This window comes from Myxine glutinosa, chromosome 13 (genome assembly GCF_964187855.1).
Source record: "Myxine glutinosa chromosome 13, kmMyxGlut1.1, whole genome shotgun sequence".
NCBI lineage: Eukaryota > Metazoa > Chordata > Myxini > Myxiniformes > Myxinidae > Myxine > Myxine glutinosa.
In genome coordinates, this window is record NC_136273.1 from 47,328,131 (window position 1) to 47,353,733 (window position 25,603).

General features: G+C 45.8%; 1 protein-coding gene across 6 annotated transcripts in view; it reads right to left on the reverse strand.

The window, feature by feature from the left end:
* RGL1 (ral guanine nucleotide dissociation stimulator like 1) overlaps nt 1–25,603 on the reverse strand; it is a 117,180-nt gene that overhangs the window by 81,657 nt on the left and 9,920 nt on the right. For 4 of the 6 annotated variants that reach the window (XM_068134372.2, XM_068134366.2, XM_068134367.2 and 1 more), the window contains exons 3-10: nt 23,431–23,523; nt 22,642–22,856; nt 20,728–20,808; nt 12,684–12,877; nt 12,392–12,516; nt 3,418–3,627; nt 3,201–3,304; nt 2,103–2,187 (exon numbers count right to left, since the gene is read on the reverse strand). In XM_068134372.2, the coding sequence (XP_067990473.2) occupies nt 2,103–2,187; nt 3,201–3,304; nt 3,418–3,627; nt 12,392–12,516; nt 12,684–12,877; nt 20,728–20,808; nt 22,642–22,856; nt 23,431–23,523 (1,107 nt within the window). Of the gene's footprint in view, nt 1–2,102; nt 2,188–3,200; nt 3,305–3,417; nt 3,628–12,391; nt 12,517–12,683; nt 12,878–15,913; nt 15,991–20,727; nt 20,809–22,641; nt 22,857–23,430; nt 23,524–25,603 lie in introns of those variants that run through there. The other 2 variants (XM_068134374.2, XM_068134375.2) reach the window with 2 other exon arrangements.

Consider the following 25,603-nt stretch of genomic DNA (forward strand, 5'->3'; position numbering starts at 1 on the left):
AGGTGTTTACTCATACAAAATGAATCGGTCTACCCTGTCTACAACTGACATACGCTGCCTCCTCAGCGTAACGGGCAACAACCAACTTACCCTTCCAGGTCCATTTTACATGGCAATCTAACACACGAAACACACTGACCATACTACACTTAACACAGTCCAGCTATGGACTCCACCACCCCTTACACGTAACAACACATCATTAATATGTATATATTGTTACGGTCGCCCAGTGGTTCCAGTTGCCTAGACCAATCCGACAACTTGAGTCAATGTGACCGTAACGGTCAACCATTTTGAGGGACCTCCCAGTCAGATTACGAGTCCAAGGCTGAGATACCATACAATGATTATCCCTCAATGAGCCTTTCCTTAATCACCAATAACCACGACAACCAGAATTCTCCCCAAGACGAGATACATTTAATAACAAGAATAATAATGGTGGGGGTGTGGGGGGAACAAAAGGAAGCAATCTGGGAAATATTTTTAAGTACATGTTGGTGCATTTGTATGTTATTCTTTCACAGTTGAACCGTTGCATTTAGAAGCCCCAATTTTTTGGGTATATATGCTTCAGAATCTGGGTAAGGTTAAGCTACCAAACATTGGCCTTTACCTACGTTTTGAGGCCCCCAAAGGCCACTATAATAAAGTGTATATTGGGATGTTGGGTCATGTAGTGCTGACATCATCCTACAGGGAAAAGGTAACCCCCATGAGGCCAAAAACTCCATAGATTTTCAATGTCCAAAAGAACTGCCCCGGGAAAAGCTCACTCTGCCAGGCAGGGCCAGGTTACCCACCCCTTCCTCCCCCAGCAGGAGGGATTAGCTCTTACGTGCTATACAAAACAATAACAACAACAACAGTTTTAAGACCATTTTCCCTGCTAGAGCGGGGGTTAGCCTTGCGGGCCCCATGACAATCTCCATTTTGCCCTATTTTCTGCATCTCCCATTGTTAACCCCCTTGCCCACATTTCTTCTTCCACCACCTTTAGCCAAGTCTTTCTCGGTGTTCCCTGTCCTCTACTTCCTTCTACATTCATTTCCATCACTCTTCTCAACCGGTCACTTTCATCCTTCCTCAACACATGACCAAACCATCTCAACCTGTTTCTCTTCACAGCATCCATCACAGGCTCTATTCCCATCATCTTTCGCAATTCATCATTTGTCTTCTTATCTTATTGTCTTCTTCCTTCCTATTTGCTCTTACATGCTATGATGAACGAAAGGGGTTATTACAGAAAAAAGAAAAAAGTCTCGAGCGAACGTGGAGCAACGTTGACAGAAATGTCTATACATGGATACGGACAATGTGGAAATGGTGAATTTTTCCACATGCGACAAATGGTGATACTGAATAAACGTCGTAGCCTTCCATTCCGATCGGCGATAAAGCTTACTCTCTTCCCCTCCCCTTTTATCACATTTCCTCATTCTCCTTTAACCTCAATCTCTATATTTTCATTCCAAACAGCATCATTCCAATCACAAATTAATACTGTACCATTAATATAACAAAATACAATGCTATAAACACTCGTGAGGTAAAAGAATATAAATTCCATTTTAACATGATAACCAATGCAGCCGAATCTGTTGGGGGAGCAAGGGCAGATACGTAGCACTTCGTACGCCTTGAAAGTCAAAATCATAATTGTATCGAGATATTTATGAAACCTCCCACCCACCTTAGGATGGATAAAAGTGGCATCGTTCAGCTGGAAACTCAAAATCATAATTGTATCGAGACATTATCAAACCAGCGAATGTTTCCACATGCGGTAAATGGCAAAACTGCGTATGCCGAACCGTGGTTGTGTTTACTCCGGATATGAAGCAGTTTTCTATCGATTGAAACTCAAAATCATTGAATTGAGCAATTTATGAAACTTCCCACCTACCTTTGGACACCCAATGGGACCCCAAAACATTCCATGGAAGGTTTTGCGGAGCTAGCCCCAAAACTGAGAGTAGTTCGGGAATGGACAGACAATAGATATTCTAATATAGACACAATTGCACGAATTATAAAGAGCAATATTACGGCAAGACAACATTTTTAAAATATAAAATCACGTCACCTTTACTCACCTTCATAAGCAGCTCTCTGCTGGTGAGGTGGTTGTTTTCTTCTGAGAAGATGGCAGATAGCTCCTCATACAAGGTGATGCTGTCACTGAAATGAATGAAAGACAACACGATCAAAAGCAAGACGAGCACTTACTTCCTTTGTTAAACTCAATTTGTGGAATCGCCTCTAGGGAGCAAGTTAGTGATGACTCCTGATGGTTTGTCAGAGAGAGTTGCATGAGCTCTGCATTAAAACAGCTACAGAAGCATTCTTTGAGGATTTATAAACAAAGTAATACAGAAAGACAAACCCATGCTTTAAGCAGATCACTCTCACTTATACTCTGCCATTCATGTTTGCCTCTTTCCATTTTGGTTCATTCCACTTTGCTCTAGCTCTTCCACGAGCCTCAATCATGTATACAAAAAAAACTGCACCAGCCATGGCCAACATATTTATACATTTTTCAACATCACAGACTCTTCTACAAGATGGTACGATATGAAAAAGACTTACAGCAGTCTGATAGGCCGAATCTGGATTCAGACCTGAACCAAAATCGAATCAGCTTGTTCCTGTTACCTAACCAACTCGTCCACCAAGTTTAGTCATAGCTCGTCCCGAACCTTTTTTTGGATATAGGCAGGATATATTGCATGTTATTTATCGCTTTTCGCCCGATCTCTCAATGGTGAGGAATCACTTTAAAAATTAAATAATTCTCTTATCAGAATCCAGATCTTCACCAAAATCAAATGGATTCGTCCTTATCACACACACGCAACCTGTCCACCAAGTTTTGTCCGAATCCTTCCATAACTTTTTGAGATATTGTGCTATACATCGTTTAAGCCCTATCACTCAATGGTGAAGAATCACTTCAAAAAATATACTATCTGGATCCGAATCTTCACCAAAACCAAATCATTTTGGCCTTGTCACAAACGCTACCTCTCTGCCAAATTTCGTCCGAATCTGTCCACAACTTTTTGAGATAGTTTTCACAGACAGACAGACTGACAGGGGTGAAAACATAACCTCCATCCACCTTCGGTGGCAGAGGTAACAACAGCACAAAAAAAAAAAAAAAAAAAACATAACAGGCAGTGTGCTAGTACCGTGGTAATATGGTCCAGGTACGTTTGAGCCGGTATAATGGATTAGACTGTAGAGCAGACAGCACCGCACGTAGAGACGAGAAATTCTTGAGCAAACGGCATTCCTGTAAGGAGGGGAAGGAGAAGCTAAACCAGTTGGACATGTACAAAAAAAGGTTTTCAGACTTGGTGGCAGATTGTCATCAACAATATGTTCTTCTCCTGGTCGGGACCTCACCCGGGCCACATCGATCCAGCGTTGCAAAACACGTGCACGTTGACTGGTTTTGGTCAATGAGGGCCGCATCACCGATGTTACGACGCAAGCTGCCACCGAATTGAATTGCACCACCGTGGCCCGAACAGAATCCGAGGGTGGTGGTTGGCAGTCACGGCGAGACCATACACTCCCTAGGCAATGGTAAGGCACCACGCGCTTGAACAGCTCCTATGAGTAAAAACAAAAGTTTTGCAAGGCAGGATAGAGCAGTGAGTGTATGAAAATCAAACAAACAAAAATTGACAATGCAAAAAGCAAGGAACAGGGGGAGGTAGGTGAGTAATATGTAAATAAAATAGGAGCAAAATTATAAAGCTTAACCCAAAGCATCCAATATCTATCTACCTGATAACCAAAATGATGCTGCCAGAAAAATGAAAGGGGAATGGGAATAAAGTCGAAAAAAATGCAGAAATGTGAGAGGTGAGAGGTGAGGAAATAAAGATCATAATTGGAAGAAGCGCATGGAGGAAGGAGTTTGATGAAATAGTTGTGCTGGTCGGAGTGGTAGGTTTAGAAGTTAACAAAAACAGATGTAAAGTTAGATTCGCAATATAAAAACAACAAAAACATATTTTTATGTGGAAGGGGAGGATCCATAGCTAGACTGTGGTAAGTGTAGTACGGTCCGTGTGTTTCGAGTATGTTAGATTGCCATGTAACAGGGACCTGTCAGAGTAAGTAGTTTTGTTACATGTGACACTTAGGAGGCAGCGCATGTAATTTATAGACAGGATAGTCAGGCTAATATTGTATGCATAAACACATATTGTTTGCAGGCCGGGCCAGGTGAGGACTTCCTGTCACAAAAAGGCACATGGAAAAGGTGTCACATGATCCAGAAAGGACCGTCATGATCTGTCCAGCCAGTGTGTGCCAGCCACAGCAGCAGAGTGTGCTGTGAAGCCCAGAAGAGGCGATGTGCATTTATTTTATTGGGGCTGGCCCATGGATGGGATGGCCTGGATGACTCCACCTCCCAGAAGAACAAGGAGGCGCCAAGAGAACTAGCAGGCCAGAGCCTAGAGAAAGCACAGAGGACGATTCTGAAGAAAGAGCTCGTGTGTAGAGACTCTGGACAAAGGCAGAGAGAACGAGCCGAGTCCAAAGAAGAAGTGTAGGGAAGAATGTGTAAAGAATAAGCGCCTTAAAGAAGGACAGAAGGATACCGAGAAGGACTAAACTATGAAGAGGAGGTGCCAAAAAGAGAAGACTGACGGCAGACCAGGTGAAGCAAATAAAGAAGGGCTGTGGAGCGTGGACAAAGGAAGGGGCTCCACGAGGTTTGAGAAAAGACAGACACCCACGTACAGAGTGGAACGTTTGGGAGAACAAGTTCGCTCTTGGTTTTGTTTTTCTCCTCATCAGGGCTCACTTAATTGCCGTCTCTGTTTCATCATTGTTCATGGAAGACGGTTCTCAAAAACAGAGACACTGTTCCCGAGCTCCACCACCACCATGAAGGTTTTTTTTTCTCCTCGTCTAGGCTCACTTCATTGCTGGCTCCGTTTCATCGTTGTTCATGGAAGATGGTTCTCAAAAACAGGGACACTGTTCCCGAGCTAGACCGCCGCCAAGCAGTCCACGCATCGCCAAAAGAAAGTCCTCATCTACAATTGTAATGTTTGTACAAATTTGATCTGTGAGGCTTTGTGTGGGTTAGGATTTGCTTTATTTATTTCCTTGTATACAAGTTTCCAGATTCCCTTCTCCCTTGTGTCTGTTGATTCACATGTTTGTCCCAAACTGCTCGTCCTGCCCACTTTTTCCACCATATCTATCTATAATATAAGACAGCCGTTTGTGTCTGTGTGTGTGCCAGGTCAGGTCAGGTATGGGAGCGTGTGCCGGAGCAGCACGTCGCCGCATCCACTTTCCGACAGTACTCCAGGGGCCTCTGTCTGGCCATCCCCCAGGCTGATGCGTGGCCCATCCCTATCTCCTTCAGATACCGATCAACCTGCTGCAACCACGAGGCCCGCAATCGGTCTGTTGGCGTCCTCCACTCATGAGGCTCCCTTGCTGAGAGTATCTGGTGAGCTGGATCAGTGTCCGGAAAAAGGGCCACATGTCCATACTGCCGCAGCTGACACTCACAGACCATACAGGAAACAAATCTCATCTGAGACTCTCTCAGCAACCGCTCGTTGGACACAAAGTCCGACCAGCGATAGCCAAGGATTCTCCGAAGAGACTTTTTATTCCGAAGGAGTTAAGTCTCATTCTCTGGCCCTTGGTGAGGGACCAAGTCTCGCATCCATAGAGCAAGACTGAAAGCACCAAGGACTTAAAAACTCTTGACTTTTGTCCTCCTACATCGATACCGACATTGCCACACCCCACGATACAGTGAATCCATGATTCCCCAGGCCTGACCCAGATGTCTATCAACCTCTGGCTCACAACATGTGGAGACATGAATAACTCTGCCAAGGTAAGTGAATCTCTTCCTGACCTCAGCATCTTCACCACAAACAGGCACAGACAAGACAGCAGCATCCAATGTCATTGAAAGCCTGGATCTTGGTTTTGACCCAGGAAATCCATAATCCCAGCGGCTCCGCCTCTTCATTCAGTGCCTGGAGGGCCCCTGCAAAAATATCCAGCGTCTCCGCAAAGGTGACTGCATCATCTACGAAATCAAGGTCAGAGATATTGACACTCCCAAATGATGCACCGCAGCCTGACCTCTCCGACATCTTCCCCAGAATCCAGTCCATACAAGCGCTGAATGAAGAGTGTGGGAGCCAGTGCACACCCCTGCTGAACTCCAGTAACAACTGGAAATAAGTCAGAGATGGAGCCACCACAACCTCACAGCACACTCAGTACCAGAGTATAGTTCAGAGATCAGCATTGGTGGCACCCCACGAAAACCGAGAATCCTCCAGAGGGCATCCCAATTCACTGAATCGAACACTTTGCAGAGATAAACATAGGCTGCAAGCAGCCCCTAGCGAAACACTCGCTTGCATTCGGTAAGAACCCAAAGCGCAAGGATACGGCCAATCGTTGACCTCTTTGGTGTAAAGCCTGACTGCTCTGGTCGCTGGTGCTTGAGCAGATGGCGGCGAACCCTCTCAATAATGATCCAAGCAAAGACCATGCCCTGTACCGAGAGTAGCGTCACCCCTCGGTAGTTGTTGCAGTCCTGGTGATCACCCTTCCCTTTCCAGAGGAGACAAGAAGGCCCCCTCTTCCAGTCAGTTGGGATGATGCCTGTGCTCCAAACAGAGCACAGAATTGCATGCAGCGACTCAAGTACAGCATTTCCACCAGCCATGAGAAGCTCAGCATGGATGCCACAAATCCCAGAAGATTTGCCCCCTTTCAACCGGTTCACCGCCGCCTGTGTTTCCACAAGTGAAGGCGGTTCACAGTTAATGGGGAGGTCAGCATTTGGGATAGCAACACCCCTGACATCCAACTCAACAGCTGGTGGGCCAGCCTGGTACAGCTGCTCAAAGTAACCGGCCCAGCGGGCCTTCACTTCAGACTCCTGTGTCAAGAAGCCACCACCCTCTGCTCTAACCGCAGTACACCTAAGGACAGGCTTAGAGGAATGCAATGCACGGATTCCTCTGTAAGCAGGATGAGAATCACATGACCACAGGTGATGCTCTACCCTTTCACAGATTCCTCACACATAGGCCTCCTTGTCTGCAGTCAGCGAATGTACAGTTTTACGCCTCAGCTCCCGGAACAGTTCAGCTCTGCCATCACGCCTGGCCCTGCGACTCGGTCGATGGTATCAAGTGTCTCCTGAGAGACAAGGTTCTTCATCGCCTGACGGTGGGTTCCAAGACAGCCATCGGCTACATCAAGGATGTTGGCCTTGAAGGCACTCCACAACTCCACAGGATCCCCCGAAGCATCCAGCCCTCCACCCCCCCCCCCCCAATAACCCACTCAACCTGCTCGGAAACTCCTCAGCTACTCTCTTCTCCTTGAGCTTGCCAACATCCAGCCTAGGCTGGGATGATAGAATTCTCTTGGATATTTGCGCTGCAACTTCAGAGTTGCTACAACAAGCCTGTGGTCAGTGTTGAGAAACTGAGCACTCCAGTAGACCCTGCAGTTCTGGAGCGTCCGCCATCGACCATCATTGAGCTGTGGCTGCTGAATCTTCTTCGCCACACCACCAGCATTGGAATACGAAGTCCAGCGATGAGGCTGTGAGTGCTCAAACCATAAGCCAGCCACCCTAAGTCCATGACTTCTTGCAAAGCCAAGGAACTTATAGTCAGGTTCACTATGTCAATAAATTATATTTCATTCAAAATCATGGTAGATTAGCAAACCTATACATTTTTGGAAAGGTTATAGCATAAGGAAACTAAAAATCAATGTTTACATTTGGAGAGATACCTGTATGGCGGCCATTTTGGATTTTCAAAATGGCCACTGTAAAATACATATTTTGTTCTATTTCTGCCTCTAATTACCCTAAAAACTTTTTAAAATATACTAAACCTATATTTTCAGGGACAAGGAATCCAATGAAAGTATCAACTTAGTGCTATGGGGAATGGTAAGACACGAATCAAAGGTTTTGAATTGCAAAATACTGTCTTTATATTCGCGATAAGTTGCATAATCAAATACATGTTATTATTTTGTACAGGCAGTTAATAACATCAAAATGTGTCACAATAATTCATATCACCAAACATACACAGGCAGTCAGCAAAATCATATATACACATGCAGTCAGTATAACTTCACATCTACACAGGCAGTCAATGACAAAATATACACAGGCAGTCAATGGCATCAAACATACACGATTACAGAATATGCCATTTAGAGTTCGTCATCACTGTCCTGTGTGTCGTATCCGACAATATAGTCCGCATCGTTTTCACAGTCCGTTCCACACAAGCAAAGGTCGGTCAAATTGATTGGCAAATCGAATTGGACGAATGGTCGATCGAATCGAATTCGATGAATCGGATTGAATCGAATCGATCGAATTGGTCAAATGGTCGATCGAAGCGATTAGTCGAATGGTCGAATTGGTCGAATGGAATTGGTCGATTGGTCGAATTGGTCGAATCGAATTGGTCGGAATTGGCAAATGTAAACATTGATTTTCAGATTTTCCATGTAATAACATTTCCAAAAATGTATAGGTTTGCTAATCTACCATGATTTTGAACGAAAAAACACAGTGAACCTGACTATTAGTGCTATTCTGGTTCACAGTCTCAGATCCATGGGGACCAACACATACATGCCTCATAATTGCATATCGGATTTTTATGTGAAAAAATAAAAAATATTTTTTCACATAAAACCGCTTTTTTGCACGCAAAACAAATATTTTGCTGTTTTCAGAGAAAAAATATTTCGCCCTTTTTCAGGAAAAATAAAATAAAATGCCCTTTTTGGTCCAAAATGTCTGGCAATGCTAAAAAAAATTAGGGAATTTTTCGAAATTTTTAACTGCGATCGAAATTTTTAACTGCGATCGATCTCAAAAACAAAACGTTGCGTCCACTTGCGTGCGTTGCGTCCCCAGCGTGTACAGCAGTGAGGCGGTGTACTACAGTGAGAGAGTGTACACAAAGTGTGAACAAGTCTTCTATCAAGATGAGTGCTGCTCTTCGTGACAAGTGGCTGAAGTAATTCAACGCTGGCGGCGATGGGGCCACCTTCAAGTACGTGTCGAGTGACACGGCTTTCTGTCGAGCTTGTGAAAAGACTTTCCGGGCGAAGCAGAAGTCTGAGCTGGCCCAACATGTCCGAGGAGACCGCCACAAGAACAACTTGGCCTTGAAGAAGAAGAGGACGGTCACGCAAGCCACCATGGAGGACTTTGGTGGCGGAAAGAGGCACAAGTGCGACGTCGTGGCTCAGGAGCTGTGCCAGGCCATGCTGGCCGCTGGCATCCCATGGTCGAAATTGGAAAACCCTGCCCTCCGGTCGTTCCTGGAGAAGCACATCACTCTCCAGATCCCCGATGAAAGCTGGATTCGAAAGCACTACCTCGACAAGTGCTACGACGAGGCCTTGGCGGGGATCCGTGCCGACCTCGGACAGCAGCCCATCTGGCTGTCCGTCGACGAGACGACCGATTCGGCAGGTCGATATGTGGCCAACGTCATCGCGGGACGCTTGTCCAAGGAGGGGTACTTTCGTCCCCACCTCGTCCAGTGCATGTTTCTGGAGAAGACCAACTCCGGGGAGATCGTGCGCGCAGTCAATGACACGCTGCGCTATCTTTGGCCTGATTTCAAGCCGGAGTGCCTCAAGGTCCTCGTCAGCGACGCCGCGGCCTATATGATCAAGGCCGGCCATGCCCTGAAAGAACTCTTCCCGGACTTGCTGCATGTGACTTGCGTTGCCCACGCGCTCCACCGTGTCTGCGAGACAGTCCGAGAAATGTTCAAGGACGTCAACGACCTGATTGCCACGACGAAGAAGGTGTTCGTCAAAGCCCCGTCGCGTGTTGTCCTTTGGAAGGAGCAGCAGCCCAATCTTTCTCTCCCCCCCGGAGCCCATTCTGACTCGGTGGGGGACGTGGATCGACGCCGCGGTGTTTTACGCCGAGCACTTCGAGGCCGTCAAGGACATTGTGGACCAGCTGAATGATGACGACGCGATGGCAATCCGGAGTGCCAAGGACCTGTTCGGAAAGGCGGACATCAAGCTCAGTTTGGTCTTCTTAAATGCCCACGTGTCGTTCATCCCGAAGATCCTTAAGCAGCTGGAGGAGGCCGGCATGGAGCTGGCCTAGGCCTTCCAGCTCCTTGATCAGGCCAAGGAGGAGCTCGAAAAGATCCGAGGCTGCCGTAAGGAGATCCTGCTCACCAAGTTCAAGGCGGTGCTGCAGCGCAATCCCGACATTGGTGTGCTGAGGACAGTGGCTTTGATCCTGGATGGAGATCAGCACGGATCTGAGGTTGGTGTGCCGGCTGGAGTCAAGCTTGCTGACATCCCCCTCTTGAGGTACTGCCCCATCGTCAGCGTCAACGTGGAAAGGTCCTTCTCCGTCTACAGAAACGTCCTCACCGACCGCCGACACCGCCTCACCAAGGAGAACATTACCAAGATAATGATTTCGAACACCTACTTTAACCGTTCCTAAAAGGGTCTTGTCAATTTCTTCTAGTCCTCTACTTATCAAACAATGCGGTTGCAATAAAGGTACCTGAACGTCATTTTTTACCTGTTTACTAGCCCAGAGTGCTTAATGTTGTGCAGGAAAAAGCTTACCATTTTTTGTTCTTTTTTTGACTGATTTCTGAAAAACTTGGTAATAATAAAAAATGAATAAAACGGGGGAAAAAAATATTTCGGGATTTTTTCACATTAAAAAAAAAAAATTCCGCTTTTCAAAACATAAAAGGCCTATTTTCTTAACATAAAAATCCGTAGTCTACTCATAATCATCCCTATCAGTGCCAGTCGATGCATTAAAATCCCCCAAGACTAGAAGAGTATCTCTCCTGGGGCACTGATCAACCACAGACTCGAGCGTGGCGTAGAATGCCTTCTTCACAGTGAGATCACTTTCCTCAGTCGGAGCATATACAAAGACCAGGGAAACGACACCCAAAGAGTGACAAATCCTCAGTCTCATAATACACTCATTGACTGGTGTTACCTTGACTAACATGGGAGTCAGCTTATTGGACACAGCTATAGCAACTCCTTGGGCATGGTAACCGTTAAATCAACCAGACCAGTAGTAGATGTAACAACCCACCATGATTTCACCACAATCAGGCCTCCGAACCTCAGAGAGTGCTGCAACACTGATTTTCAAAAGCTGGAGCTCAGATGACAGCAGAGACAGGTGATCATCCTCTCTTAGAGTGAGAACATTCCAGGCACCCACCCGAAGGGACCGCCTCAGGTTAACCAAAGGAGACCGTCGTCTGGTGGACGACACCTCAGCACCACCCGACACACCGCCACAACCCAACCCAGGAAAGTTACCCCATGCTTTTCCTTCTATTTATCAAAGAGTGGGGGTCCCGAAGACGTTGCCCCAATCCCGTCATCCGCAGAGCTGCCCTGCGATGGGCAGCTGCACAGGAGGTACTCCCACGGAGTGTTTTTTTTTAGTTGTGTTATGACATGTTTTTATGGTGGTCGGAGTGCAAATCCTGCCACCAACCTCCTGCAAAGAGGTAACTGACTGTAGGACGTCCGCAGACACAGTTGGGCACCAGATATGGATGGCCGTTGGCACACAGGGAGCTCCTCCGCCATTTGACAGGTCTTGTTTTAGCCCTGCTAGATGTCCATATCCAAACACCATCTGTGGGCAACGAGACGACTAGTGTGTTCAAGTGTCACCATTTTTCTCAGTGATGGCTGAGCGGATATTCATCAAACTTTCAGAGGTCCATCAGTGAGTACCAGGGAGTGCTTTGGCAACAATAAAAAAATATATATAATAAACTGCTGGAAAAAAAAAGTTCATTTTTTGGAGATTTTTTTAAAAAGCACTTTATAGCGCCTGAGCCTTTGTAGCTATATGAAAGGAAACATTAAATTACCCCCGATTATTGTGTGCATGTGGGGGAAGGAGCGGTGTAATATCCTATTAAATAAAAAATTTCTTTATTGGGTGTAAGTAAGGGAATAGAAAAAAAAAAGATTTCTTCAAAATGTCAACAGAATAAGAACATCACATGGCAACGCCGGGTACTCCTGCTCGGCTCAAGGCCATCTTGCAGAGTGTCAACTCCGGCATCACCAGGTTCAAGTCTGATAGGGCTCGGCATGGTGTTTGTTACAATATTATGCACTCAAAATGAAAAGAAGAATAAGAAGGGAATGTGAGAGATAAGGATGAAAAGGCAGTACATATGAATCAAGGAGAGGTGAGAAAAGACAAGATGGGTTGGGGGTGAAATGTGATTCTTCTACATTTGCAGATGTAATATAGACTGTGCTTTAGATGTTGCATTTCCCTTACAGCATCCATCAGGGTAAACTGTGAAGCCACAAGATCTGCAGGGAAGTTAGGAAAATCAGCAGCATCAGGATCTGGCCCTGCCTTTCCTTCAAGGCCAGTGGGGAAGGGAGCCAGCAAACTGCTCTCTGAAAGAAAGATGGGAAGATGTGGTGCAGGAAAAAAGAGAGGGAAGAGCAAGAAAACAAGAAACATTCCACCAGTAATGCTGGAACCTTAGATGGCCAATCCACTTTCACATACCCTACCTCATTGTAATGGTCATCTAGCTCCCACTTGTTGTTCACATACTCACTATAGGCCTCTGCCTCAGGGGTCTCCAGCTTGCGTAGGTAGCAGAGTAATGCAACGGCACGTCGCTCCACATCCGAGTTGGGCAGAGCATAATTCGCCAACTCCAGTAAGCTTCTAAGAGCCGGATAGTCTGGTGGATCTCTGAAGTCTTCAGGATAATGGTCCAACCAAGCACCCAGGATAGACGGCAAGCAGCTGAGGGTGGGAGTTAGTAGGGGGGTGGGTGGATCAAAACTTCTAATCCATGTTGGTGGTAAACTAACAAATATCTGTTTTCCTGAAAACCCTTTAAACAAATAGTCACCTATTTATTTAAACATTCAACTTTGTCAATTGAAAGACACAATTATATAGTTACCTGAATTACCTCCATCATCTGTTAAATGAATAATACCCCAAAAAAGGGGAGGATTGCACTTGCTGGCAACAAACTCAAACTACGAGTATAATCTCCAACTGACCAAATCATATCAGATTACAAATCTAGTGGTAAATTCATTGTTTTTTCAAGGATTATGTATTTACAAATACTGAGATAAATACGAGTCTCTCTGTGTCTGTCTCTATCTCTACCTAGCTATCTCGCGCACGCCACGTGTTGGCCGTCGGTGCATTGGGTGTGGCAAAATGTGTCCGTGTGTAGGTGCTCTGTGTCGAAGTTGAATAATCCCTTCTGTATTCCCCCTCTATCTTACCCTTCCCCCCTTCTCCCACCTCGTTTTTTGCGTCTATCTTTCCCTCTTGGACAGAGAGAGAGAGCGCATCTATTTTTGCGACATTGATGGTAGGCCTCTCCCCGTTTTGGTCCAGAGTGAAATTTATGTACCTGGTGGAATGCTAACTGGATTGTCTGCATCAGATGATGACATAGAGGTGGCGGATCTGTCACTGTTATCATCTGATCATTTACAAATATCCCCCAAGTTATTGCGTCCTTTCTAAATGAAACATTTAGCAGTGGAAGGTCATAATTCAGAAACATTTTCCAGACTTGCCTTCCTTCATTCAGACTGCAAAGTGAATAATTAGAAATTCTAAAGACGTTGAATTAACAAAACCACGAGTTCATAGACTTCGAAAATTGATTACAAAAGTTGGCTTGGAATGTTCTCAACAGCAGCCAAACCCCTTTGATACAGAATGAAAAGGCAGGTGGTGCTAACCATTTCCGTCAGCTCCAAGTTAAAAACTTATTGCTTCAGGAACATGTCGATATCTGTTTATTGCAAGAAACACACATAATAGAGACTTCATAGCCTGACTGGCTTCTCATTAATAAAGGGCAGTGTTTCTTTAGCAATCTGTCCTCTGTTTCTGTGGGAATTGCTTTTTTTGCTTCATTCAAGGTGTTTTTTTCCGACTCGTATAACTTTCATGAAATAGTTAAAGGTCACTTAGCATCCTTGGAGGTGGTTTATCAAGGATTTCACGTCACCTTACTCAATGTCTATGCTCCTAGTAATAGTGTAGCTAGTAAATATTTTTTTCACACATCTGGCTAATTATCTTCGCACAATAGCCTTTGATCATTGCACTTGTATTGGAGGAGATTTCAATTGTACATTTGAACCCAATCTAGATAGAAATACACCAGAACCACATCCCGAATCTCATAAAGATATATCTCATTGTTTTTCATCACTTGGTCTACTTGATGCATGGTGCATACAACACCCGACAGCTTCTCAATACACCTGGTGCCAGTGTGCTAACGAGTTGATAACGCTTGCAAGTCTTGATAGAAGGTATATAATTCCACTTTTAAAAATGTACTCGTGTCTTGTATTCATTTACCTTCTACTTTCTCTCATTACCACCTGGCTGTGCTTGGCCGATCCTCTTCTCAGTTAATTGGTAAAAGTGTGTATTGGACTTTCAATACCAGCCTGTTAGAGGATTGCTCTTTTACTGATGCTTTTTGTAATTTTTGCAAAACATTTATCCAAAGAAAACCTTGCTACTCTTCTGTCCAGTTATGGAGGGACAACGCAAAAGTCCAAGTTCCTGTTTCTTGTCAATGTTTTAAGTCCTTTTCCACAAGCAAGACTACAATTGCTGTCTCACTCATAGAAACTGAAATTTTGCAGTTGGAGGAAGACTGGCTTAGCTAAATCTCAAAATGACAGGAAACTTAATTTATTACTGGAAAAAAGCGTATCTAAGAGAATTGATTCATGAAAAAGTAATGGGGATGCCAGTTAGACTCAGAATCCAAAATGTGAGGTTTTCTGGGTTTTTTCAGTCAGAAGTGGTTAAGAAGTCTCCAAAGCAGATTTTTTTCCCCTTGTTAGATGCTAAAGGGAATATTACACAAAATGAGTGATGCAAGAATGCTTATGAAAGGTTTTTTCTGGTTTATTTGCAGAGAAATCCGTGTGTAAAGATATTGTTGATATGACATGACAAATCGTCTTCCTTCTTGAGTTGTGACCAGCATCAAGGTCTTGAAGAGCCGCTTACCCTGGAGAATTCAGTATAGCTCTGCGTAGCTTTGAACACGGAAAAGCCCCTGGGATCGACGACCTTCCAGTGGAATTTTTCACAGCGTTTTGGGACATTTTAGGTCCAGAAGTACTGCTGGCTCTGCAGGAAAGTTTACACTCTGGCATACTGCCTTCTCCCAAAAGGCAGCGAGGTCTGTCAGATCGAGAACTGATGCCCCATTTCATTGCTGTGTTCTGTTTGCAAACTATTTTCCAAACTACTGGCCAATCGGCTAAAGATTGTCATTGGAACTGTCGTTCATCCTGACCAGAGTTGCAGTATTCCAGGAAGATCAATCTTTGATAACATCTTTTTAATTAGAGATTTGATTGACTGTGGCCTGAAGAAGGAAAAGGGGGTTAAGTTTGATATTCCTCGACGTTGAAAAGACTTTTGACAGCGATGATCACGCTTACATGTTTCAAGTTTTGAAAAGTTCGGCTTTGGTGAAAAGTTTATAGGTTTTGTTAAATTGTTATACAAAAATATAGGTATCTAGTTTGTGTAAAGTAAACAATGGTCTTTGTTCGCCCACTCAGGTTCAGAGGGGTGCTCCGCATGGCTGTCCATTGTCAGGGTTACTGTTTAGCCTTTCACTCGAGCCATTGCCAATTAATCTTAAAACCACTCTTTACGGCTCTGTACCTTCTCCAGAGGAGCACCATATCATGGTACCTGCACATGCTGACAATGTCTGTGTGATCATTTAAAATAATCAGAACCTAACTACTCTTCTCGAATCCTTACGCAGGTTTCATCATGCTTCACGTTTGCGGTATAAATGGTAAAAGTGTAAAGCTCCGTGGGTGTCCTCAGCTCACTGTACATCGGGTAGACTTCCCTGAGCACCACCTCAGTCTCTTCCGAAATATCTAAGGTGGACAAGAGAGGGGGTGAAATACCGAGGTGTTTATCTTGGCCCTTATCAGTACTCCCTTATCAACTGGAAAGGAGTGCTAGATCAGGTATAACCAAGCGTCTTGACAAATGGAAAAGGTTCCTTCTGCAAATGTCTTTCAGAGGCCGCATATTGATTGTTAACACCATAGTCGCCTCTGTTTTGTGGCATACATTTATCTGCTTACAGGCACCAGGTGTCTTGCTCAAGGATATTCAATGGAAACTGATTAATTTATTTTAGGGAGGTTATCACTTTGTGTGTGTGTCTCTGTGTGTATGTGTATGTGTGTCTCTGTGTGTATGTGTATGTGTGTATGTGTGTCTCTGTGTGTATCTGTGTGTGTGTGTGTGTCTCTTTGCCTGTGTGTGTGTGTGTCTCTCTTTGCCTGTGTGTGTGTGTGTGTCTGCCTGTGTGTGTGTCTCTGCCTGTGTGTGTGTGTGTCTGCCAGTGTGTGTGTGTCTGTGTGTGTGTGTGTGTGTGTGTGTGTGTGTGTGTGTGTGTGTGTCTGTCTCTGCATGTGTGTGTGTGTCTCTGCCTGTGTGTGTGTGTGTGTGTCTCTGCCTGTGTGTGTGTGTCTCTGCCTGTGTGTGTCTCTGCCTGTGTGTGTCTCTGCCTGTGTGTGTGTGTGTCTCTTTGCCTGTGTGTGTGTGTGTCTCTCTTTGCCTGTGTGTGTGTGTCTCTCTGCCTGTGTGTGTGTGTCTCTGCCTGTGTGTGTGTCTCTGCCTGTGTGTGTGTGTGTCTGCCTGTGTGTGTGTGTGTGTCTGCCTGTGTGTGTGTCTCTGCCTGTGTGTGTGTGTGTGTGTGTGTGTGTGTGTGTGTGTGTCTGTCTGTCTCTGCATGTGTGTGTGTGTCTCTGCCTGTGTGTGTGTGTGTCTCTGCCTGTGTGTGTGTGTGTCTCTGCCTGTGTGTGTGTGTGTCTCTGCCTGTGTGTGTGTGTGTCTCTGCCTGTGTGTGTCTCTGCCTGTGTGTGTCTCTGCCTGTGTGTGTGTGTCTCTGCCTGTGTGTATGTGTGTCTCTGCCTGTGTGTGTGTCTCTGCCTCTGTGTGTGTGTCTCTGCCTGTGTGTGTGTGTGTCTCTGCCTGTGTGTGTGTCTCTGCCTGTGTGTGTGTCTCTGCCTGTGTGTGTGTCTCTGCCTGTGTGTGTGTCTCTGCCTGTGTGTGTGTCTCTGCCTGTGTGTGTGTGTGTGTGTGTGTGTCTGCCTGTGTGTGTGTCTCTGCCTGTGTGTGTGTCTCTGCCTGTGTGTGTGTGTGTTTGTGTGTTTCTGCCTGTGTGTGTGTGTGTGTGTCCCTGCCTGTGTGTGTGTGTCTCTCTGCCTGTGTGTGTGCGTCTCTCTGCCTGTGTGTGTGCGTCTCTCTGCCTGTGCGTGTGTGTCTCTGCCTGTGTGTGTGTGTGTGTCTCTGCCTGTGTGTGTGTCTCTGCCTGTGTGTGTGTGTGTGTATCTGCCTGTGTGTGTGTGTCTCTGCCTGTGTGTGTGTATGTCTGCCTGTGTGTGTGTGTCTCTGCCTGTGTGTGTGTGTCTGCCTGTGTGTGTGTGTCTCTGCCTGTGTGTGTGTGTCTCTGCCTGTGTGTGTGTGTCTGCCTGTGTGTGTGTCTCTGCCTGTGTGTGCGTGTGTGTGTGTGTGTCTCTGCCTGTGTGTGTGTGTGTCTCTGCCTGTGTGTGTGTGTGTGTCTCTGCCTGTGTGTGTGTGTGTGTCTCTGCCTGTGTGTGTGTGTCTCTGCCTGTGTGTGTGTGTCTCTGCCTGTGTGTGTGTCTCTGCCTGTGTGTGTGTGTGTCTCTGCCTGTGTGTGTGTGTGTGTGTCTCTGCCTGTGTGTGTGTGTCTCTGCCTGTGTGTGTGTGTCTCTGCCTGTGTGTGTGTGTCTCTGCCTGTGTGTGTGTGTATCTGCCTGTGTGTGTGTGTGTGTCTCTGCCTGTGTGTGTGTGTGTGTGTGTCTCTGCCTGTGTGTGTGTGTGTCTCTCTGCCTGTGTGTGTGTGTGTGTGTGTCTCTGCCTGTGTGTGTGTGTGTGTCGCTGCCTGTGTGTGTGCGTGTCTCTGCCTGTGTGTGTCTCTGCCTGTGTGTGTCTCTGCCTGTGTGTGTGTGTCTCTGCCTGTGTGTGTGTGTGTCTCTGCCTGTGTGTGTGTGTCTCTGCCTGTGTGTGTGTGTCTCTGCCTGTGTGTGTGTCTCTGCCTGTGTGTGTGTGTCTCTGCCTGTGTGTGTGTGTCTCTGCCTGTGTGTGTGTGTGTGTGTGTCTCTGCCTGTGTGTGTGTGTCTCTGCCTGTGTGTGTCTCTGCCTGTGTGTGTGTCTCTGCCTGTGTGTGTGTGTCTCTGCCTGTGTGTGTGTCTCTGCCTGTGTGTGTGTCTCTGCCTGTGTGTGTGTCTCTGCCTGTGTATGTGTCTCTGCCTGTGTGTGTGTGTGTCTCTGCCTGTGTGTGTGTGTGTCTCTGCCTGTGTGTGTGTGTGTCTCTGCCTGTGTGTGTGTCTCTGCCTGTGTGTGTGTGTCTCTGCCTGTGTGTGTGTGTCTCTGCCTGTGTGTGTGTGTGTGTGTCTCTGCCTGTGTGTGTGTCTCTGCCTGTGTGTGTGTCTCTGCCTGTGTGTGTGTCTCTGCCTGTGTGTGTGTCTCTGCCTGTGTGTGTGTGTGTCTCTGCCTGTGTGTGTGTGTGTCTCTGCCTGTGTGTGTGTGTCTCTGCCTGTGTGTGTGTGTGTCTCTGCCTGTGTGTGTGTGTGTGTGCCACTGCCTGTGTGTGTGTGTGTCTCTGCCTGTGTGTGTGTGTGTCTCTGCCTGTGTGTGTGTGTGTCTCTGCCTGTGTGTGTGTGTGTCTCTGCCTGTGTGTGTGTGTGTGTGTCTCTCTGCCTGTGTGTGTCTCTGCCTGTGTGTGTGTGTGTGTGCATGCGTGTCTCTGCCTGTGTGTGTGTATGCACGCGTGTCTCTGCCTGTGTGTGTGTGTGTGTGTGCACGTGGGTCTCCACCTGTGCGAGTGTCTCCGCCTGTGTGCACGTCTCCGCCTGTGCGCGCATCTCCGCCAGTGTGTGTGCGTCTCTGCCTGTGTGTGTGCATCACTGCCTGTGTGTGTGCGTGTCTCTGCCTGTGTGTGTGCGTGTCTCTGCCTGTGTGTGTGCGTCTCTGCCTGTGTGTGTGCGTCTCTGCCTGTGTGTGTGCGTCTCTGCCTGTGTGTGTGCGTCTCTGCCTGTGTGTGTGTGCGTCTCTGCCGGTGTGTGTGTGCGTCTCTGCCGGTGTGTGTGTGCGTCTCTGCCTGTGTGTGTGCGTCTCTGCCTGTGTGTGTGCGTCTCTGCCTGTGTGTGTGCGTCTCTGCCTGTGTGTGTGCGTCTCTGCCTGTGTGTGTGCGTCTCTGCCTGTGTGTGTGCGTCTCTGCCTGTGTGTGCGTCTCTGCCTGTGTGCGTGCATCTGAATGTGCGCGCGCCTCTGAATGTGCGCGCGCCTCTGAATGTGCGCGCGCCTCTGAATGTGCGCGCGCCTCTGAATGTGCGCGCGCCTCTGAATGTGCGCGCGCCTCTGAATGTGCGCGCGCCTCTGAATGTGCGCGCGCCTCTGAATGTGCGCGCGCCTCTGAATGTGCGCGCGCCTCTGAATGTGCGCGCGCCTCTGAATGTGCGCGCGCCTCTGAATGTGCGCGCGCCTCTGAATGTGCGCGCGCCTCTGCATGTGCGTGCGCCTGTGCGTGTGTGCGCCTCTGCATGTGTGCGCCTCTGCGTGTGCGCCTCTGCGTGTGCGCCTCTGCGTGTGCGCCTCTGCGTGTGCGCCTCTGTGTGTGCGCCTCTGTGTGTGCGCATCTGTGTGGAGCAAAATGATTTCCACAAAATAATTCAAAACTCAAAGAAAAATCTACAACACTAGGTTTACTGCAAAAACAAAAACACAGCACCCATAACGGATTAAAAATAGCTAGAGATTCACTGGGAGCATGGAGATTCTGGAAAATGGGTAAGGGGTAGGAATGAGGAAAGAAAACACAGATTTTATAATATAAGTTAAAACAGGAACAAATGATAAAAGAGGGAAGAGTTTTTACATATATTACCATTACTATATAAATGCGGTTTGCAAAATGCACTGTACTCGTAACTTGGCAAGTGCAATATGATGGCTGAATATCTGCCAGACTCATCTCTTATGCAGTACTAGTGGCCTATCTGAAAGCTCGGCTTTTTTAATGCCGTACTTGGGTCTCAAAAGAGGTTAAAATAAGTTATTAAACCAATTTAAATCACAGCTTACTGCACAAAACAACTGATAAGAACAAATGGCAATGACACACAGTTGTTTGCAGTCACCTCAAAGCAATTGGTTGTACAACTTTGAGCTTCCTGTCACATGACAAAAGGTTCATAATATGTGGGCTATCCACATGCAGTGCTACTTAATGCAAAAGGTGTGCTCATCCTCCGCCCACCCATCTCCAACCCTCTATCTTCCAAATCCCACACAAATTGTTTGGCTCAAGCCAGAGTACACCAAACTGATTGAGGTCCCCAATGTGATAAAAAAAAATTACTTGCCTTTTACTGGGCTGTGCTGACCAACTTCAATAGTCAGTACCACCCTGGGTCTCAGCTAACTAGTTTCACAAGCTGTGAATGATGCATGCTCACTTTCATGGATAAAGCACATTCATATGGATAAAGGGCTGAATATTTTGTAGATGACATAACACTACCTCCTACCTTCTAGGCTGCTCCTCGTCAGGCTCGATTCCAAGACGTTTGCCATCTGCCCGACTTCCTGATGCCTGCAGTTTCTCATACCTGTCACAGGCATGAAGGTAAGAAACAGCAAATTTAAGGGAATAAATTGGCAATGACTGAAATTTGAGAGCCCATCGTAAAGCTGAGGGTAGCAAAATCTCCAGCACGGTGCAAACCTCAACTGTATAAATATAGCGTGCAACTAAATCGTAAGCCAAAACTCAAACAACTCTCTTTAGCTCTCATGCAGGTAGAAATGCCAGAAAATATCAGTTGGCATTTGAGACTTGGCTGTATATTTTACAAGACAATCGGCAGCGAGTGAATTGTAAATATACCACCAATGTACGACTATGATGATGATGCTGATCACTCACTACAGGTGCTCATCCGCCCTTTGCCAGGTGTTGTTTTTGGTCCTGGCGTGGTGTCACAGTCACCTATCCTTCTAGCAAAGCCAGTGAAAGGTGTCGTTTTATTCGCAGACAAACCCTACCACGCGGCAGGTAGCACTGGGTTACATGTTACCAGTGGTAGTCCCAAAAGAATGACCTGACCTAAAAGCACGCTTGACCGATTCAGTACATTGGACACCCTAAGGAGAATAAATTGTTGTAATTACCATCTTGATTAGCGGTGACGATTAATATTTCGCCTAAAGTATGGGACGAATCTTCCACTCGGGCGTGTCCTCGTGGTTAAATTTAATGCATTGGCTATTTACAAATCTTCAAAACCTCAGCATTTCAGCTTCGCCGCTCCATCTTTTCTTAACAACATTATTTGGGGCCAAAAATGTGACGATACTTAAACACGCACATTTTAAGAGGAACTCCTTTTATTGATGCAGAAGGTAAATCTTGTGCATGTTGTGTTACAGCTTAATATTAAAGGAGCTGGAATTTTAAAAAATTAACAAAAACCCACTGTGTGGTACTGCACGCTGGTATCGCTCCAGGAACTCAAACTGCCGGTTCTCATCATTGCAAGGTTGAAAACGCAACTGACTCGTGCCTCAAGGCCAGTACCTGTGCATCCTGTACCTGTGTATATCGGTGCACCCATTATTTGGCCCTCATTTTGTTTGGAAAAAAAAACAAAAAAAAAAACAAGGTGCCCTTATATATAAGGATTTACGGAATGACAGCATCAAAGAGTAGAAACAAATAGTGCCATCAACTCGTTTACCTTTTGAGATATTGCTCTTTTCATGGCCAGGTAGATAATTAGGTATTTAATTGTTGAAGTTGGAGAAAAGGCAATGATATGTAGGTGGTTTAATTTTGACCTGCACTTTAGATTGAAACTATAACTACAAGATGTCAAGAATGATAAATTCAATATTACCAGCACCAAAGCTCCACTTATGAAGTGACATGACAAACAAAAGTTCTTCAGTCATTCAAAATTGGATCCTGGACTCGCTTGATGTTACAAATCGACGTGGTCAATCGTGCAGCCTTTGGCTCATCATGTACATTTTTGCATCTGTCATCTTCAATAATTTGCAACAGTCAAATGCAGATGTCCATGAAGGGCGATCATCAGTATAATGTTCAGCAAATCATCTGTAAATTTCAACAGTCTTGATGTTTTCTTTATTCAGAAAGTTCATGATTATTCGTCATTTCTCCCTCATTTGCCATCGTATTGATTTCAAGCTTGTGCATAAAAAGATTGGAAATGCGTGATTATGGGCATTGGTTACCAACATTATAAAGACAAATCCTCCGAAAAAGTGTAAATATCCATATGTTCCTCTGCATTTTAGAAACAAAATGTTGCATTTTTTCCTCTGCTCCCTCCCCCCATGGCCCCACCCCACTCTCCTTGTGAAAATATCTGGAAATTTGGAGGCAAAAAACAGGTAATGCACCCAATGCTGTTACCAACCTGAGACAGAGCAACCGCAGAACTTGCTCGGCTGTGGCGAAGGTGCGATATGTAGCCAGGAAGATCGTCACATACGTCGAGTCGTTCTCTTCAAAAGCCCAGAGAAGATTTTCCACAAGACGTTCCAGTGTCCCGGCACGCAGCGCTCGAACGCGGTGGCCTCGCCGTAATGCTTCCACTTCCTTGGCAGTACCCTCGATTGGTTTATTGTAGGCCTAGTTTTAGCACACGGAGGACGGAGGAAGAAAGCCAAAAAGGAAGTGCTCAGAGGTATTGTTTCTACCTTAAACAGAGGTATTTTTTTTAATTGAAGACAAGGAAACAAAAAATAAAATGGAAGCTAAGTCGAAACACAAATGCTTAGGAGACTTTGCTGCTGTACCTTATATTCCTCAATGACTATCTTATGAAAGTTTGAGAAAATGTTCCTAAGGAAATGTTTGAGACCATCTGGAATTTTCTTCACTCGCCCACCCGGCTCTCTCCCCTTCCTCCTTCCCTCACCCCCCCCCCCCCCACCCAGCCCCCCATCACACCCCTCCCTCTCCCCTGTGCCATTTTCCTCCAACCCCTCAATTAACGAATTTAACCTCCTTTAATAAGTATGTATTCGTAAATTGCCATTCTCCCCTCCTCCTCCATCCTCTTGCATACATAATAAATGTATTTTATGGCACAGAACGACTTAAATTTTTTAGAAAAAAATTAAAAAATAAGAACATGGAAAAGTTTGGAAAAAAACAAAAAACATAAAAAAGGTGATGTGAGAATCTCGATCAGCGAGTGTACCCCAAGCCAGTATGCTGTTCCATGGGAGCTTTGTGGGTTATCCTTCCTTCGAGGGTTTTTAGAGTACAAGACGCCATCCACAGCCTCACCGTCCTGTAGAAAGCACAACCACCCAGAGCCAATAACCTTACAGAACATGTACATGAAGTACGTCCCATGAATACCCAATGGGCACTTCCCGATTTAATTGAATGTTTTGTAACAAGCGTCAACCTATTGAAGGAATTCCAACACCCCATGTTCTTGGCTTACCAAGACTGGTGGGAATGACGCTGATTATACACTATTAGTGAAGACCTATTCTTAGGGACAGACAGTACCTCTACCACCTTTGGGACAGTACCTCTACCAGCGAAGGTCGACGGATGTTATGTTTTCACCCCTGTCTGTTTGTTTGCCTGTCAAGACGGTTATCTCAAAACAAAGGAGAGACAAAGGGCAGCCAATACAATAAAACACGCCAATTAGATTTTGGGTCAGATCTGGATCCAGATCCGTGGGATAAAAAAAACCGGACACTGTTCAGCCTGGCGGAGGTATACTCTCCAGAGTGCAGTTCTAGCTCATCCTCTGTGGCCTCCTCCCGCTGCCTTTCCTCTCATTCTTCCCCTCGCCAATTCTTCCTTCGAGTGTTCCTCTCCCCGGCTGTTGGTGCGTTTCCCTGCTTTGCACTCTGTTCTGTTCTTTGTTCTAACTCGTTCACAAACCTCAAATCTGTTTAGATTTTTTTTTATCATGTGCACAAAAAATGACTCGACCTGTAGTTTAACCTTGTATTAAGCTTTCACCAAGCTTAATAAATCCACGGCCAATCTATAATAGACACAAGAGACGCTTCGTTATTTACTCCTCAGATGGGTTGTGGAAAGGCAGGAAGGGGAGGGGGAGGTGTTGAACAAAATCACAATTAATATGAGAGCTGGTGAGGAAGTTTTTCAGAACAAGATCCTCACAATTAGTCCAAAAAAGTACAGTTTGACGAGGTGTATATATATAAATAAACAATACAATTATGTACAAGTTCCAAACTTGTATATTGAAAAAAATAAGTAAATGTCAAGAGAGTTTTTGATGATTGTATCTCATTCATACAACCTTTTGAACATCCTCATCGGCCAATAGGGGGCGCATGATTATTTAGTTGACGTTAAATGCCGACGAAACCAGCATGACATTTGTTACAGAAAGGTATCGATTCATGGACAAAATCTGGACATCCCATCTGTCCACAATACTTATCGGATGTCCAAACGTCCTTGATGCAATGCAAAGGCCTTACGCAATGTCAAAAACAAACCACAAAGCGACACAGCTCTGACAGCACTGCAGGTAAATAGTTTGTTAATAATATCTTGCTTATTAGGCAAAGAGTTAAATGCACGATTGTATTCAGTTCTTCTTTTTTTTTTTAACCCAATGCTTAAACACAAGCATTGTACTCGCATCACAATGGCGAAACCGAAGGCCTCACACAAATGTCCCAAGGCTCTTTGGGATAAGCGAGATAGATGCAGACGTCATAATAATGCAAACACAGGAGGAGGAATCTCTATGTTGTCCAACTCGATTAAATTCGAGGGAGCATGGCCTGCAGCAGAGATACACACACACGGCACCAAAGGGGTGCACTTTACAAACTAGCTGTTTGAAGGTAGTCTACGTGTCACCAAGCTCATCCGCCAAGGTTTATTGAACAAACGAGATAACAAACTTAACCATATTGACACTTGGTAATGGGTCTGCCGAGAGAGATGCATACATTTGAAAGAATGGCAATTTATTTTTCTAATCCAATGGTACGGAAAGGCTTTCCTGCTCAAACTTGACGCGCACTTTCACTACAATGGAATGTGAAATGCGTTGGGGAAGGGTGCGGAAGGGGAGTGAACAGAGAGAGAGAACATTTTGAAACAAAACTTTTCAGAAAGTTTAACGGTGGGTAGTCAAGTCAAGCCAAGCCTGGCATTGGCTTAGCGGTTAGGGTGCCGGCTTGGGATCCTAGGATCCTGGGTTCGAATCCCGATCGATCGCTGAATTAACGCCAGGGGGGTTGACTCAGCCTGTCATCCTTCCGAGGTCGGCAAATTGAGTACCAGCTTGCTGGGATGAATGATCACGGTGTGTACCCCGATTTAGAACAGGTACACCGTATCCCTGCACATCGAAGAGTGTG